At 45.0% G+C, this 15,302-nt stretch overlaps 2 protein-coding genes across 13 annotated transcripts in view; one reads left to right on the top strand and one right to left on the bottom strand.

Annotated features, from left to right (window-relative positions):
* Nucleotides 1-9,240, top strand: part of LOC121590902 (amyloid-beta-like protein) — a 70,608-nt gene extending 61,368 nt beyond the window's left edge. For 9 of the 11 annotated variants that reach the window (XM_041911067.1, XM_041911056.1, XM_041911059.1 and 6 more), the window contains exons 8-12: nt 94-243; nt 846-1,615; nt 1,770-1,914; nt 2,224-2,400; nt 2,473-9,240. In XM_041911067.1, the coding sequence (XP_041767001.1) occupies nt 94-243; nt 846-1,615; nt 1,770-1,914; nt 2,224-2,400; nt 2,473-2,574 (1,344 nt within the window). In that variant the 3' untranslated portion in view covers nt 2,575-9,240. The remainder of the gene's footprint in view (nt 1-93; nt 244-845; nt 1,616-1,769; nt 1,915-2,223; nt 2,401-2,472) is intronic. The other 2 variants (XM_041911068.1, XM_041911066.1) reach the window with 1 other exon arrangement.
* Nucleotides 9,241-9,821: 581 nt separating this feature from the next.
* LOC121589564 (tRNA-dihydrouridine(20a/20b) synthase [NAD(P)+]-like) lies at nt 9,822-14,599 on the bottom strand. Of its 2 annotated transcripts, none has more exons than XM_041908572.1 (5): nt 14,083-14,599; nt 13,873-13,994; nt 13,729-13,804; nt 13,267-13,664; nt 9,822-10,396 (listed from the first exon to the last, which is right to left on the bottom strand). In XM_041908572.1, exons 1-5 carry the CDS (start codon nt 14,175-14,177, stop codon nt 9,849-9,851), a joined length of 1,239 nt encoding a protein of 412 aa, XP_041764506.1. In that variant the 5' UTR covers nt 14,178-14,599; the 3' UTR covers nt 9,822-9,848. The 2 variants fall into 2 exon arrangements, with proteins under 2 accessions (XP_041764506.1, XP_041764507.1); XM_041908573.1 differs by having other exon boundaries at nt 14,097-14,189.
* Nucleotides 14,600-15,302: the final 703 nt, after the last annotated feature.

Here is a 15,302-nt window from a genome sequence, read left to right as displayed (position 1 = left end):
TGACATGAGTTTAACGGTCGTTCGTTCGTAACTAAAACCGGGCCACCCTTGCTACTGTGGCCGTCCCCCCTTTCCGTTCGCGTAATATTTTAGACTTCTGTGCAGGCACTGGAAGAGGAGGGCAACTCGGAGAAGCACCAGCTGGCGGCGATGCACCAGCAGCGCGTCCTCGCCCACATCAACCAGCGCAAGCGGGAAGCGATGACCTGCTACACCCAGGCCCTGACGGAGCAACCGCCAAGCGTAAGTTTTCGGCCCCCCCTCCCCACAAACAACAGCACAAAACGAAGCGCGTGCAGCTGCTCATTTCCGGTGCTTCGGTATGGGACAACAAATATGAGTCTTTCGGTTTGCCAAACGTCCGCGATTGGCGCGAATGTCGCGTCCCGGTACGTTGGTACGTGCTCGTAACTCCACGCACGAGCAGGCACGTTCCGCAACACGTTCCATCATGCCGGTGGGCAACTTTGATGGAAATATCCCGTTCGTTCCACAGTTTTAATGAACTTTGGTTTGGTGGAGTTACGTGTGGAAAGCAACCGAAATGAAATAACAAAAAAAATGGAAAACTTCCCCCTTTTGAGTTGTTGCGTTTTGTTCGAATTATGGTAAAGCCTCGCAGGGCGAAAGTACGTGACACGAGGTGGTGTTTAAATCCCTGGCCAATGTTTACGCTACGGTACCATGTGGTACGGGTTCACAAATTGTAATTAAACTTATCGCCACTAGTACAAACCCTGCCGACGGTTTGACCGGCTGCTCCCGCTTCGATCGGTTGTACGGTGTCAGTGACACACGTGCCATTTTTTTTTATATTTATTCAACTTTATCCTTCTTCTATCCAGTCCCACCGGGTGGAAAAGTGTCTCCAGAAGCTGCTGCGTGCGCTCCACAAGGACCGTGCCCATGCCCTGTCGCACTATCGCCATCTGCTCGGCTCGGGCGGTACCGGCGGCCTGGAGGCGGCTGCCTCCGAGCGTCCCCGCACGCTCGAGCGGCTGGTCGACATTGACCGCGCGGTCAACCAATCGATGGCGATGCTCAAGCGCTACCCGGAGCTGTCGGTGAAGCTGTCCCAGCTGATGGACGACTACATCCAGGCCCTGCGCTCCAAGGACGAAACGCCCGGCTCGATGCTGGCGATGACGGAGGAGGCGGAAGCCGCCATCCTCGACAAGTACCGCATGGAGATTGAGCGCAAGGTTAGCGAGAAGGAGCGCCAGCGGTTGGCCGAAAAGCAGCGCAAGGAGCAGCGGGCCCAGGAGCGTGAGAAAATTCGCGAGGAGAAGCTGCGCCTCGAGGCGAAGAAAATGGAAGCCGCATACAAGCAGCAGCAGCAGCAGCAGCAACAGCAACAACAGCAGCAACAGCAGCAACAAAAGCAACAACAAGCTCAACAGCAAGCTCAACAGCAGGCGCAAATGATTGCAGCCACATTCGCAGCAACGCAACAGCAACAGCAACAGCAGCAGCAACAGCAGCAGCAGCAACAATCGATGCAAACCCAGCAACCCACACTGTCGGACCAGCCGCAAACCCAGAAGCAGCAGCCGGACATGGAAGCGCAAAAGGAAACGGAAACCACCAAGGATTACTCCGAGGAAGCGGTCGTGACGTAAGTACCAGCAGTAACAATTTCCCGGCACTTCTCTGAGGCGATAATTAGCCGCCGCCCTCTTTGGCTGTTGGTGGCTGCGTTCGCCCTTTGCTCGCTTAATTAATCACCACCGTGTGGCGTTGTCAACTTTGTCTCATTTCCGGTGCTGCAGAAGTCCCCAGCCGACCGCACTCCCAACAGTCGACGATGAAGCGGTACAGCGCGCGGTCGAGGAGGTAGCGGCGGCCGTCGCCCATCAGGAAGCCGAACCGAAGATGCAACACGTTCTCGCCCACGACATTGGCCACGGCGAACCGGTAAGTAGGATGGGAGAGAATGGGGGAGTGGTTGGAAAACAAAACCGAAGAAGAAGAACTACCAAAACCAGTCCATGGATAGGGATTTCCGCTGTGTGAGCAAATGTCTTGCCCTGACTGCAACGCCAAATTAGCGACAATGTTGCGCGGTGTACGTCATGCGTTAACTTGCGCAGTTCCGGAGAGGAAACTTTTCCTCAAAGAACCCGTCACAGTTGACGGCAGGGATGCTAGGTGGAGAAAATTGACGCGAAACTTAAACCCGCGCGAGCTAATTATCGTCCACACGTTTTCTTCCCACCAACGCAGAGCTACTCGGTGCGGCGCGAGGTGTACAGCTCCAGCGGACGGGACAGCAAGAACGTTTACTTTACGGTCGGATTCGCCGGCGTTGCCCTGATGGCTGCGGTCTTTGTCGGCGTTGCCGTTGCCAAGTGGAAAGCTTCCCGGTCGCCCCATGCTCAAGGATTCGTCGAGGTGGATCAGGTGAGTGGGGCAAACTGGGCCCGGGGATCGCGCTGCACTACTTACAGCAACATTCTTCTCTTTTTTTCCCAGGCGGTCGGTGCACCGGTCACACCGGAGGAGCGACACGTGGCCAACATGCAGATCAATGGGTACGAGAATCCAACCTACAAGTACTTCGAAATTAAGGAGTAAGCACAGCTTGTGGCAGGACGCGGCAAACAACATCCGGGCGCGCCACCCGGTCAAGGCCACCCGAAACCCGAAAACGCTCGATTCGGGCAGCCCGGCAGGGGGTGGTGTGTGTGTCAGAGTAGAAGGCAGTGTAGCATGCAGCGCAAACAGCAAGAGCAACCCAAAGATACTTCAGAGCAGCTCGAAGATCCTTGAGCAAGTCACGATTAATGTCGCGTAGGAGAGAAACAGAACGCCGTCAGTCAGAAGAAGTCAGTTACCGCTCCCCCCCCCCCCCCCCCGCAGGAGGGTGAAAATAAAATGAAAGTGTAAAATCGATATTTGTGCTATAAAAAGGAGGGAAAATAAGAAGAAGGAAATGACACATATAACCACACACACACACACACGCGCGCGCAGACAAGCAAGAGAAAGAAAAAGGATGCAAAAATACCAACCAAAGGCAGCCAACTCTCTCAAGTAGCGCCTCTCCTATAATTCAACAATTAAAGAAAACAAGATGCGCAGTTTTGTGGGATGTTTTTTTTTTGTTTTCATAAGCACACACACACACACACACATACACCCACGGAGTTGATCGATGTTTTGTGAATACTCATTCTAGTCCTATCCTTCTGTTGATGAGGCGTAATCGCGAGCGTATGGCATTTTAAATGATGCATTTTAAACTCGATTTGTAGCTCGAAAAGCATCCCGTTCACGAAATGTGTGCGCTGTAGCTAAAAGTGTGTGTGTGCCTGTGTGTGTGTGTCTGCGCGTCTGTGTGTGTGTGTGTTACGTGTGTAAACGAACGTTTCGTATGTGTGTGTAGTGCGCAAAGAAAGTTTGAAAGGCAGCAAACCAAGTCCGATCGTTTGCTGCGGTAACAATTTGATGAAATTCCCAACACATCACACATACACTGAGTGTCCTTTTGCGTGTAGAAATATATATAACAAAAAAAAGCAACAACAACAACAACAACACGGGAGAATTTGAACGTTTAAAGAAAAGTAAAAATGCCATCGAGCATTCACCACTCTGCTACTACTAATTGCTGCCGGGGACAGTGCGACGGCGCGTTTGTGTGATGATCGTAAACAGCAGCAGTAAAAACAGCAACAACAACAACAACAAAGGCAACAAAAACAAAACACAAGTTTTGCAAACTATTGTTTCAAACCGTTTTCCTTTCAACCTATAATCTTTACAACCTATACGCCTCCCTATATCACTCTCGACTGTACAACCCCCGAGACCAGACGTAGAGCACGACGCTACCAAAGAATAGTATGAAACAGTCACCCTTAAATTACATAGTTGAAGCTCTCGCTCTCTCGCTCTCTCTCTCTCTCGCTCTCTCGCTCTCTATCTTGCTGCGGCTCATGCACTAGTCGCTTTTTTAACGCGCGCGGGCAAATGGCCACTGTCGAGCAAATGCACTACAACCGCAATTCCACAGCACACACACACACACACACATTCCACGTAGAACAGTGCGCAATAGCCTAGTTGCTAGTGATATGGGGCAGACCGCAGAGCTGCTTCTACCCTCAAAAACTCATCAACTCACACCACCGTCACACCACGTCACCTTCCCAGAAAGAAAACACTCAATAGAGAGAGAGAGAGGGAGATGGAGAGTGCCAGAGCCAGAGAATAGTTAGATAGCTAAGTAGCTAATTAGTTATTAATTTTCTACAATCGATCGGTTACGCAGCTCAGGTTAACAACCAAAACCGGCATCATCCCACGGCTCTTACTTCAGGCGGGCAATCACATCCCCTTATCGCTTACAACATACGCCCCTAGCGACCGATCGATCGAGGGAGGTGGGACGGACGCAACCGGTGCAACTAAACCACAAACACACACACATACACATACACAGAGACACGTACACTACTACAATACTTCTCATTTGATAAGCTTGTAAGAATATACATGCATTAATAAACGTACATTATACAACCAATTGCATTAGATCTATATATATCTATATATATTCGCTTGACGCGCGTTTTGGGCCTGGGCAGAGCGGATGATGTGCACAGGGTGTATGTTGATAGTGGCGATGGGTGTAAGGGAAAAAGCTCTTCTCCCCCCCCCCCCCCCCCAATTATAATCAAGCTGCAAGGAAGGGGAGGGCAAGCGATTCTCTTTTGCTGCACGGGCCCTGGCCGGCGCAAATCCGCGTACAGGATGAAAATGGCTCATTACACCCAGCGCAGCAAGGCAACAACCAGACAAACAAACAGGATTGAAACAAAAAGTAATGCCAACCCGCTACTGAAGTATATACATATATTTTTTGTAATACACACACAAACACAACACCCCCCAAAAACACACACACACACACAACTGCTATACGCTTTGAAATTTCATATTTATACTACCTTAATAAAACAGAAGAAGAAAACAAACAATAACAACCAAAAAAAAAGTGACGTAAACGCATCTGCTATATATTTACAATTGAAAAACGGAAACAAAAGCGTGTTATAAAAGCAAGTAATTCAAAACAAAGCGAGAAACAAAGAAAAAAAAAGCAACATCAGCAGCAGCAAGAGCACATGGAACAATAAGATTTGCAGTGCATGTTGGTGGAAGAGTAATAAAACAAAACCAAACGGCCACACTAACACATCAACAGTTTGCATAATACTCTCGTGTGGCTGAAGTGGAAAAAGAGCAACAATCCATGGAGATACACGCACACACACACACACATTTTCCACCCAACCGAACCATGCCAAACCATAGTTTGCAACCTTTGCGAGTCCATTCTAGTCTCCAAGCTAGGCAACAGACGTGGTTTCAGAACAAAACGAACATCGAGGCGTTTTTTTTTTTCGAATTTTTCACCTATCACACCTATCCTTACAAAACACACCTGTTAACCCTGGACACTGGCTCCTTTACGCTTTTGCAATAGCATTGTAATAAAATAAAATGAAAAGAAACAACCCAACGCTCGTTCTTGCAAACAACCCATTATCACACCTATCAAACCACCAAACGTGTGCACTGGTTGAATCCACAAAGCCACACCACTAGAGCAGGCGTGCAGCTGAAGCAAGAGAGATGTTGCATCAACAATAATTTTACAACCCTCAACTAAAGACATATAAAATGAAGAGAAAACGAAAAAAAAAACAACAACAGGACAAAAAGACAGTGCAAACAAACGAGAGCTTTTTCCGCATTCTAGCATTATATTTGCAGCACGTCTAGGCAGCAAGCAAAGCAGGCGGCGCAGGGTATTGCATTTAAAGCACAGGGATTTCCTCCGGGCAGCATATCGTCGTCGTCGCTTGTTCCGCAAATCATCTCTCTCTCTCACACTCTGCCTGTTTTTTACCACAAACCACACACACGCACACTCATTACGCTGCTCTTAAGGCCGGGCGATGCTTCTGCCCGCAGCAGAAAAGCTATAGAACCCCACTAATAGATGTTTTGTTTTGTTTTTTTGCTGGCTTTGCCAATAGAGCAGAAGCGTTCCGTGACGGAAGATATAGAGAGGGAGCTAAACCAAAAAAAAAAACAAACAGCAAGCCAGCAGGCAAGACCGATAGGGCCAAGCAATTGGGGGGGAAAAGTGCAACAAAACAAAAACAAAACAAAAAAACCGCAACACAATCCACAATCACTCAGCTGAGGTTACAGTCGGAAAATTGCATCCTAGGCAAAAGAAAAAAGAAAAATTCGTCCATTTTTGTAGGATTTTGCGACGAGCGTTAATATAGGTGTTAGAGAAACAAACAAAAAAAATGCTAAACAAAAAAGGAAGCAAATCTTATCGCAAACAGATAGTGTATGTGTGTGTGTGTGTGAGTGTCATTAAGTCCCCTTTTTCCGCCCCTCCCCCACACAGTCACGCACCTGGACCGCAGCATCTGGTTCAGTATGCGGGCAGGGCGGAAATGAACTACTAATTATATAGAAAGGCCGAAGAAGACGAGGATGATGATGATGATGATGATGGTAGTAAATTGCAGTGTTATAGGTAGCGCTTGTTGACAACACTCTCTGCACACTTGACAAACTGTGCTGCTGAGAGCCGCCAGGCCCAAACAAAGCTGTGCAGCGCTGAACAATCTTACACGCGTTACACGCTGCATTATGCACGCTCTCCTCCGATGGGACTGTAGAAGGCTTTCGATACCATCATGCATATAATGTTGATTTCTGTTACGTTAAGGCTAACCATTTTTTTGGGACCGGTACGTTCCGGTCTGCGTGGGGTTGAACCCGAAGCGGCCCGAATGTACCGAATGCAATGTCGCTGCCCCGTATGCGATCACACGCCTTTTTTGTTTGTGCAATGGTTTTGTACTAGCTTGTTTTTTTTATTATCATTCAGGGGTTACTATTTGCTGATGGGTGAGCTGCTATTACCCAGATAGTGGGAGCCACCCATCATAGCCAGACGGCTGAGACGGTCCGTGACCCGTACACATTGCCGTAACTAACCGCACTATCCATTAGTTATGCTCTACTTTAACGTGTCCGCTCGGTTCGGCGGTATACAGGGAGTTGGTTGTCATTCCTTCCCTTTCTACTGAGTCTACTACCACTATTTCGGTGGCTTGGTTCAACACACTGATTAAATGAAATTTTGAATATATATTAAAGAAAACTGACTCAAAATAATAAACACGCAAACACACAGCAGTAAAAGAACGTTATACTAAATGAAGCGAAAGAAAAAGTAGTGGAATGAAGAGAAGAAGAAAAAAAACACACACACACACACAACACATATATATAATCTATGTATAAAGGACAGCAAAACGATTGGTAAAAGAAAGAAATGTAAGCAACAACCAAATAAAAAAAAAATAGTACTAAAAACATCTACGCCGACAAAATATAAGCGAAGGCAGCAGTAAAAGGCAACACAATAAGAAATAAACAGAACAAGCGGGAAGGTGACGGTGAAGGGACGGTTAATAGCGGAACGATTAAATGCATCAGAGTGGTGGGGTAAAGACGGTGCGTGCGGCCAAAAAAAACCGGCACCCAAAGCCCGGTAACGCTGGCCACGAACGGTACGAATGCCCAAGAATGAAAGCATAGAATAGATTATATATCATGTATAAGTATGAATATATTTATATACAACACACATATAAGTGTAATGATGTAAACATTTACAGATTAGTTTTAATAGGTGATCATACACAACAAAGAAAAGATGCAAAAAGAACAGCTGCGGGAAAGGTTAATAACTAACAGGAGATCGAGCAAAAAAGAAAGAAGCAAGCAAGCAAGCACATGCTACTGGTGTAATTAATTTAAACAACAGCAAACAAAAAACAACCGCCCTATTAAACAAGCAAATAGATTAAAGCATTGTTGCGCATCTCAACACACACACACACAAGGGTACGCAAGGAAAATGTGAAGCAATTGGCAGCCTATTCGAACGGAGTGGACGGTTGACGGATCTAGAGAAAGAGTGAGAGCGTGAGAGTAAAACAGTGAAAGCACTTGATCGCTAGTGAGCATTGTGGTATGGTTTTGTGGTGTGATTCTATATGGATCGTTTAATCAAATGAACCAACCACCAAAAGCACTTGCCACTCTAGATCTAGATCTGCACAAACCACAACCAGCCACAGTGCTGTCATTCGAAAGAGCGAACGTTCATTTCGCGCGACACCTGCAATCGGGTGTCGTCAATTCCTGTACGAGATAAGGATGCGATACGATGGCAGAGCTAAAATACCCTAAAACCCACTGCATACTCTTACGGTTAAGATGAAACGCAAAAAAAAATGGCACGAACTGTGTGTGTGAGTGTGTGTAAAATGTAGCGCCAGCGCGCTAAATGCTTGTTAGTTTGTCCAGCAAATTACGATAATAATCCAGCAAATGCAGAACCGCCTCCAACGCTCCAACAATTGAACATGCCACTATTAAGAGCAACCTAAGACACAAACACCCCACACCTACACAAACACCCCGCACATACACAAACTCGCTATATACTCTCAAATCAAACAACAACAACAAAAAACGCAAGAAACAAATATTTAACGCAAAGTACGTAACAACACACCTGCTAAATCAAAATATTCTGCTTGGGTTTTGTGTTTCACTGTTTTTGTGACTTCCGTGTATGGGTTTTACGTGAAGAATAACCGAAGTTTTCTGCCCCTTCCCGTTTTTTGATGCTATATATCGTTGTTACTATGCTGCACCTCTTTACCTTCCTCTCCGGTGCGTGAGGTAGGCGCGAGATGAGCTACTACTAACTACTAACTACTTAATACTTAACACACACACACATACACATACACAAACACACGCAGACACACAGGGGAGGGATACTTAACAAAAAAAAATCAATTTTGATAAAAAAGAAACAACAACAACCAACACAAATAAAACCGAATGGGTAAACGGAAGTACTAGCTTGTAGAAATCAATGGCACACTAGTGAACTCCTAACACACAACACAAAACTACAACACTACGTCCTACTACAGCAAGTACACTCCTGGGTGAAGGAAACTAAAGAAAAAACAACATAATAATAAAAACACAATATTTCCCATCCATCCTTGAGCACACGATCCCCCCCGGGCGGAACAGGATTGGTGATCGTCCAATAAGTGGAGGGAATCTATCGTAAGTGGGAAAAATAAAGAGCAAACAAACCCTTTCAGAAACAAACCATTAAAATGGCCACATCATTCAACCAAACATATAAAAACACCCAGGCAGAGAGTAAACACAGGCAAACAGAACAGAGAGAAAGAAACAGAGCTCAAAAAAGGGGAGTCGAAAACCATGGTCCAGCCATGAGAGACGGTAGGAAAGGAAAGGAGCATAATATGAGAGAGCATAGTGGCAAGAGCAAATGAAAAGCAAATGCAAAACTTAGTCAAGTCAGAAGAAATGCACTGCAGCAAAGCAGCAAAGTAGACAACAAAACACAATATCACAACATCATAATGTGTGTGTGTGTGTTAAACGAGTGTGGCGTGTGTTGAAATGATGTATGTAAGATGAAAAAACAAAAAAAAAACAGCGCAGTAAAACAGATGGAAAACCAATGTTTAAATAAAAAGTACTATAAAAACGAGGTATCTATATAAATCATGTATCTTACTGAAAGAGAGAAGTATTGCAAATGGTAATGAGAGAGGGAGCATGTATCAAATCCTCATATCTACCAACTTACAGATGAGTGCCTTATCGGTTTCTTCGGATGTAACCACCTTGTTAGGTAAACGGGGTACACATCATTGAGCAACAAAAATCGTTTATGTTTATTGTACTCACTCGTCGAACAAAATGCAGCCTCCGTCCATAAAATCGACTCCATCCACGGTCGACTCGCCATCCCCATCCAGGGCCGGTGTCGTTGCGTCCAGTTCTACCCGTTTGCTTTGGAAAAAGTTACCTTCCGACGCTTCGGGGTCATATAAGCTACCAGCACTAGCGGCAGTGCTATCGTCCTTTCTGCCACCGTTTACCGCCGTTGTCCTTTCTCGGTAGTTTCGTTCACTATAGGTACAGCTTATCTTTTCCGGATACTGCCTTCCGGACCCAACGTCATCAACGACACCGTCCAGCGGTAGGTGCGTCTGAATGAACTCGTACACTTTCTGCTTTTCCTTCGACAAATTGTTCAGCTCGTAGCGCAAACGTTTCGTAAGGAGCGATTCGGTCATGAAAGAAAAGTGATGATGCATGCACTGGTACGTAATGTCGGTGTCGGCCTGCTGGCAGATGTTTAACCATCGCTTGACACACTCCACCGGGGTGCTGCTGTGACCCGCGAACAGTGCCGGATTGGAAAGTATGCCACGGGCTGTCATTACGCCTGGAAGGGGAAAGGGAGAAAGTGACCTTGTTAGTAAAACTGGGAGCGATTGCTGTACTCAATGCGCTCGGTTGTGATTGTCATATTGATTTTAATTTTAAAAAGCGCTGTGTGAATTTGTCCCTGCAGTTATGGCACTTGCTATATGAGTGGAACATTTAAAGGTTTTTTGCCACATTTTAATACAACGTACAGTGGCCGGCAAAATAAAGTGGCCACTACTTACATTTTTACATTTTTCTAATTTTTTTTCGTTAAAAGTGAAGCTATCTTTGTGTTATATTTTTTTAAACAATCTTCATTCTTTGCTCTTAAATGTGCAATCAAAATTTATTGAAAAAATCAAAGGTTTACCAGTACCAAAAATATTTTTAAAAAAATTAGTCCAAATCACACTGACAAAAAAAAGTGCCCACATGAATTATTTTCAACAAATTGATTTATTAAACACAAACAACAACTATTTAATATTTTATTGCCCCCCTTTGGATCTTAGGACTAACTGCAAGCGCTTTGGCATACTCTCCACTAGATTTTCTATATGATTTGGGTCAAGATTTTCCCAGGCGTTCTCTAGGGCTTCAAAATATTTATCTTTATTAGTTACGCCAGTTTTTTTCACTCTATCATCGAGAATGGCCCACAAATTCTCGATGGGATTTAGATCAGGACTTTGTGGAGGCCATTCAAGCGGTTTTATGCGACATGAGTTGAAAAAAGTTTTTGTTTTCTTCGCGGTATGTTTGGGGTCGTTATCTTGCTGAAACACAAATTTATTTTCTAGACCTGTTTTTATTAGAGATACCTCTAAATTTTCTTGTAGGATGGTAATATAAGTATCAGCTGTCATAATGCCGTTGATTCGCACCAGGCTTCCTACCCCTCCCCAAGAAAAACACCCCAAACCATAACATTGCCCCCTCCATGTTTCACCGTTCCTTGGATGTTGCGCTCTTGAAGCTCCTCACCTGGTTTACACCACACATGGGACCGCCGTTTTCGGTTAAACAGTTCAAATTTAGACTCATCTGTCCAAAGAACAGTTTTCCAAAACTCGAGCGGCTTATCCGCATGCTCTTGAGCAAATTTGAGCCGTTTTGATTTGTTAGCCTTACTGATGAAGGGTCTTTTCTTGGCTAATTTGCTATTGTACCCCTGTTCTATGATGCGACGGCGAATCGTTCGATCGGATATATTTAACTGAAGTGTATTTTTGATTTCAAGGACTGTTACTTTAGGGTTTTTCTTCACTTCGCGCACGATCCTGGTGTCTGTTTTGCTATCTGTTATTCTCTTCCTACCTCGGCCTGGGCGATCTACCACTGAACCTAACGTACTATATTTTTTAAAGATTTTTCCAACTGCTGATTTGCTGATGCTATACTTGCCAGCAACAGCTCGATGTGATTCCCCGTTCTGAACATCGCGAACAACTAATTTTCGGACAGCCAGAGGAATTTGTTTTGTGTTGTTTTCCATTTTGTGCAACTGAGCCAAATTGTCCAAAATTAAAGTACGAATCCACTTCAATGCCAAATGCTAATGCATGCAACCGGTCGCTTGCCTAAACACCTCATGTCAACAAAAAATCTGTCAAAACAAAACGATAAAAACGATAAGTTTGATCGATTTGCATAGTGGGCACTTTTTTTTGTCAGTGTGATTTGGACTAATTTTTTTAAAAATATTTTTGGTACTGGTAAACCTTTGATTTTTTCAATAAATTTTGATTGCACATTTAAGAGCAAAGAATGAAGATTGTTTAAAAAAATATAACACAACGATAGCTTCACTTTTAACGAAAAAAATTAGAAAAATGTAAAAATGTAAGTAGTGGCCACTTTATTTTGCCGGCCACTGTATGGTGTCGAGGGTAATCTTTGTAAGTACATTTGGTTGATAAAAGCGATGTTTTCTTTTTTTTAATTTCAATTCATCATTTTCTTTACTTTTTTGCGTTCACTTCTAACTTTGCATCACACTGTAAATCATGATAAACAAGCGTTGGTTACCTATGGCAACTGTTTGGTTATTTTTCGTACTTCCTAGCAATCTGTGGACTTTACTGTTGTGTTGACTTCAGTACAGTGCGCTAACCAAAACTAGTTAAAGAAGAGCGAGATTTGCAAAAAAACATTAAAAGTGAATTCAACCTCCAATTTTAATGTCCTTCGCTCGAGCCAAAAACACCGAAAAGCCATCTAAAATGAACAAAAAAGGCAACCAACGGTCGGGAAGTACTTCCTCCCTTTCGCTGCTAGAATCGAACAATTCAAACGAGGACATTATTCAGCAGCGCATCAACAACATTCGGATGGAGCTGGATGACACGTACAACATATTCGTCAACGCACAGGAAACACTTTCGTCCATCTCGTTCGAAAACCTAAGCGAACGTCTCAGCACGGACGAACGGCGCCATTCGATGGCGGGGCCACCTGGGGCGGTTGCGATGGGACCAGCGCAAGAGCTCGCCCTCGTGCATGACGCCAACAATCGTGTCGATGTGGCGAAATCGCTCGAGCAGCTGAACGTCCTCCCGAAGGAAGCACAGCGTACCAAATCGGTCGAGGATATACCGGAGCTGAACGTATTTTTCAAAGTGATTCAAGACCTGACCGAAGGGATTAAGAAGATAAGCAGCCATCAGCAATCGATCACCGAGCTAAACCAGGACATTAACACGTTCGGCGAGCATACGGCGAAACAGTGCGCCGGCTCCTCATCCCTCACATCCCTTTCGAATCGTATGGCGGGCATGAACTTAAACTAAGCGTGAAATTTTCAATAAATTTGCAGTTTTCTCTGTCACCATTAAAATCTGAACGTCCTTTTCTTGACCTAGTTTTATCGATTGCTGCGATACGTACCGTCGCACTTTGTTTGCAAGTACATTTGTTCCGCATCGTCCAGCGTGAATATATCACCATTAGCAACCATTGGAATGCCGATGGATTGTTTGATTTCCTGCAGCGCATCCTTATGGACCGGAACCTTCGTCATTTCCGGTGCAGTGCGACCGTGCACGGTAAGGAATGTTATGCCGGTGGCCTCCAGCTGACGGCACATGTCGATCGTTCGTTTATGGTCGGTGCTCGATAGCAAGCGCACCTTTACCGAAACACTGAACGTGCTGGGCATGTTTCGACGCACCGTTCCGAGCATATCGGCTATGAGTTCGGGAGTTTTCAACAGCGCACTTCCGTACCCTTCCGCCATAGCCCAACGCTGGGGGCAACCGCAGTTGAGATCAACGCCATCGACGTAGCTGCAACACGCAAGGCAGGAAATTAGCAATTCATCAAACATTTGTTCTCCCAGTGTACACTTACGGGTAGACCATCTCGCTGGCGGACAGGAAGTCGATTGTGTTGTTGGCCGCAAATTGTGCTATTAACGGTGTGTCTTCTAAAAATTGAACAGAAAAAAGGTAAGTACAGCTACGGTCCCTTCTACTGTCGCCTTGCGGTGATTACCTTCGTTCGTGGTGAACTCATTCAGGCGTGCCTTTTCGCTCTTGCAGAAGGAATCAGCCATTATCATGCTGGTAAAAGCTAGATCGGTCCTGTACGAACGTACCAAATGGCGAAACTCTAGTCTACGGTTAGAAATGAGCCAAAAACCAGTTCAGTATTGCCACAATGGTACGACACATAGCGCGATTCAAGATGGGAAAGGATTCGTACTTGCTGTATCTTACCATCGGAGCACAAATCTTAAGAAATGTGTTTCGTTCGGCGGCTGAGCTAAATAAATCTCGAATGTTTGTTTTCTCTTTCATGTTGAAATTGGTAAAATAATACGTAAATAACAAATTGCCGGCACGAGGTTTTCACTATAGCGAGCAATGTGGCCAGATTATTTTGGCGGATTTCGGTAGGAGCACCAATATTTTATCTGTATTTTTCGGTAGGTTAAAATTCGAAACTCAGGGGGGGGAGAGTGCTAATGCGTAAAATAAAAGTTCCATCTCACGAGAATATGCATCCTCCCACTAGGAACATTGTACTAGGAATTCAAAGCCAAAGAAGGACTAAGATGCACATTTTCTTCTCAGTGGTGGCAAGTTCTTTTTCTCGGGGCTCCACGCGACCGCTTAGGGCCGCTGCAGTGCTCCATCGGATACGATTTTAACGTACGTGCTGTGATTTGATTTTCGCTGAATTATTTAGATTGATTTGATAGTTTGGCTGAGTTTTATAGTTCCATGATTAAAAAAATTGAGATTTTTTCCTTCAAACCCTAGATATATGTACATCGCTATTTCTGGTCACTTTGCTCACAGAGCAAGGCGAGCTTTTTGGCGGCCACCGTCGCAAAACCGTCGCAAAACGTCAAAAGCGACGTCGCCAGCGAGCGAAACTCGCAACGATTTCGAGGCGCTGGCGACGGTCGTTTTTGACGTTTTGCGACGGTCTTTGACCTTTCGAGCGAGCTTTTGCCCTGCGGACCAGTGTGGCCAGATTATATTGGCAGATTTCGGCAGGAGCACTGTTGAGAACGAAACCATTTAAATTTAATCAATTATTTTAACGATCAATTTCTTTTTACCCTACTAGCAAAGAGAATCAAAAAGTGTGCGACTTTTATAAATAATGTGTGTGGTTTGAAGGAAGATTGTGTGAAGCTATGAATCAAAAGTGGCTTTTATTTGTAATACAAGTGATAAAATATTTATAAACCAAGTTTGATGTGTTAAAGTTTTTCCTTTGATTTGGGTGCACCAAATCCGTGTGAAGGGAAGCGCACAGCGCGCTAAGAAAGAAACGAGTGGGAGGGGGTTTCAGTCCAGCGCAGCGCAACTCGCTGGAATCAAGTGGGGTACCAGTTCAGCGCAGCGCAAGCCGAAAGAAACGGAAAGGAAGGGGTATGAGGAAAATACAATGAAACAGTGCAAGCGAGCGTT

This window comes from Anopheles merus, chromosome 2R (genome assembly GCF_017562075.2).
Source record: "Anopheles merus strain MAF chromosome 2R, AmerM5.1, whole genome shotgun sequence".
In the NCBI taxonomy this organism is placed as follows: domain Eukaryota; kingdom Metazoa; phylum Arthropoda; class Insecta; order Diptera; family Culicidae; genus Anopheles; species Anopheles merus.
This window is presented reverse-complemented; position numbering and strand designations above follow the sequence as displayed.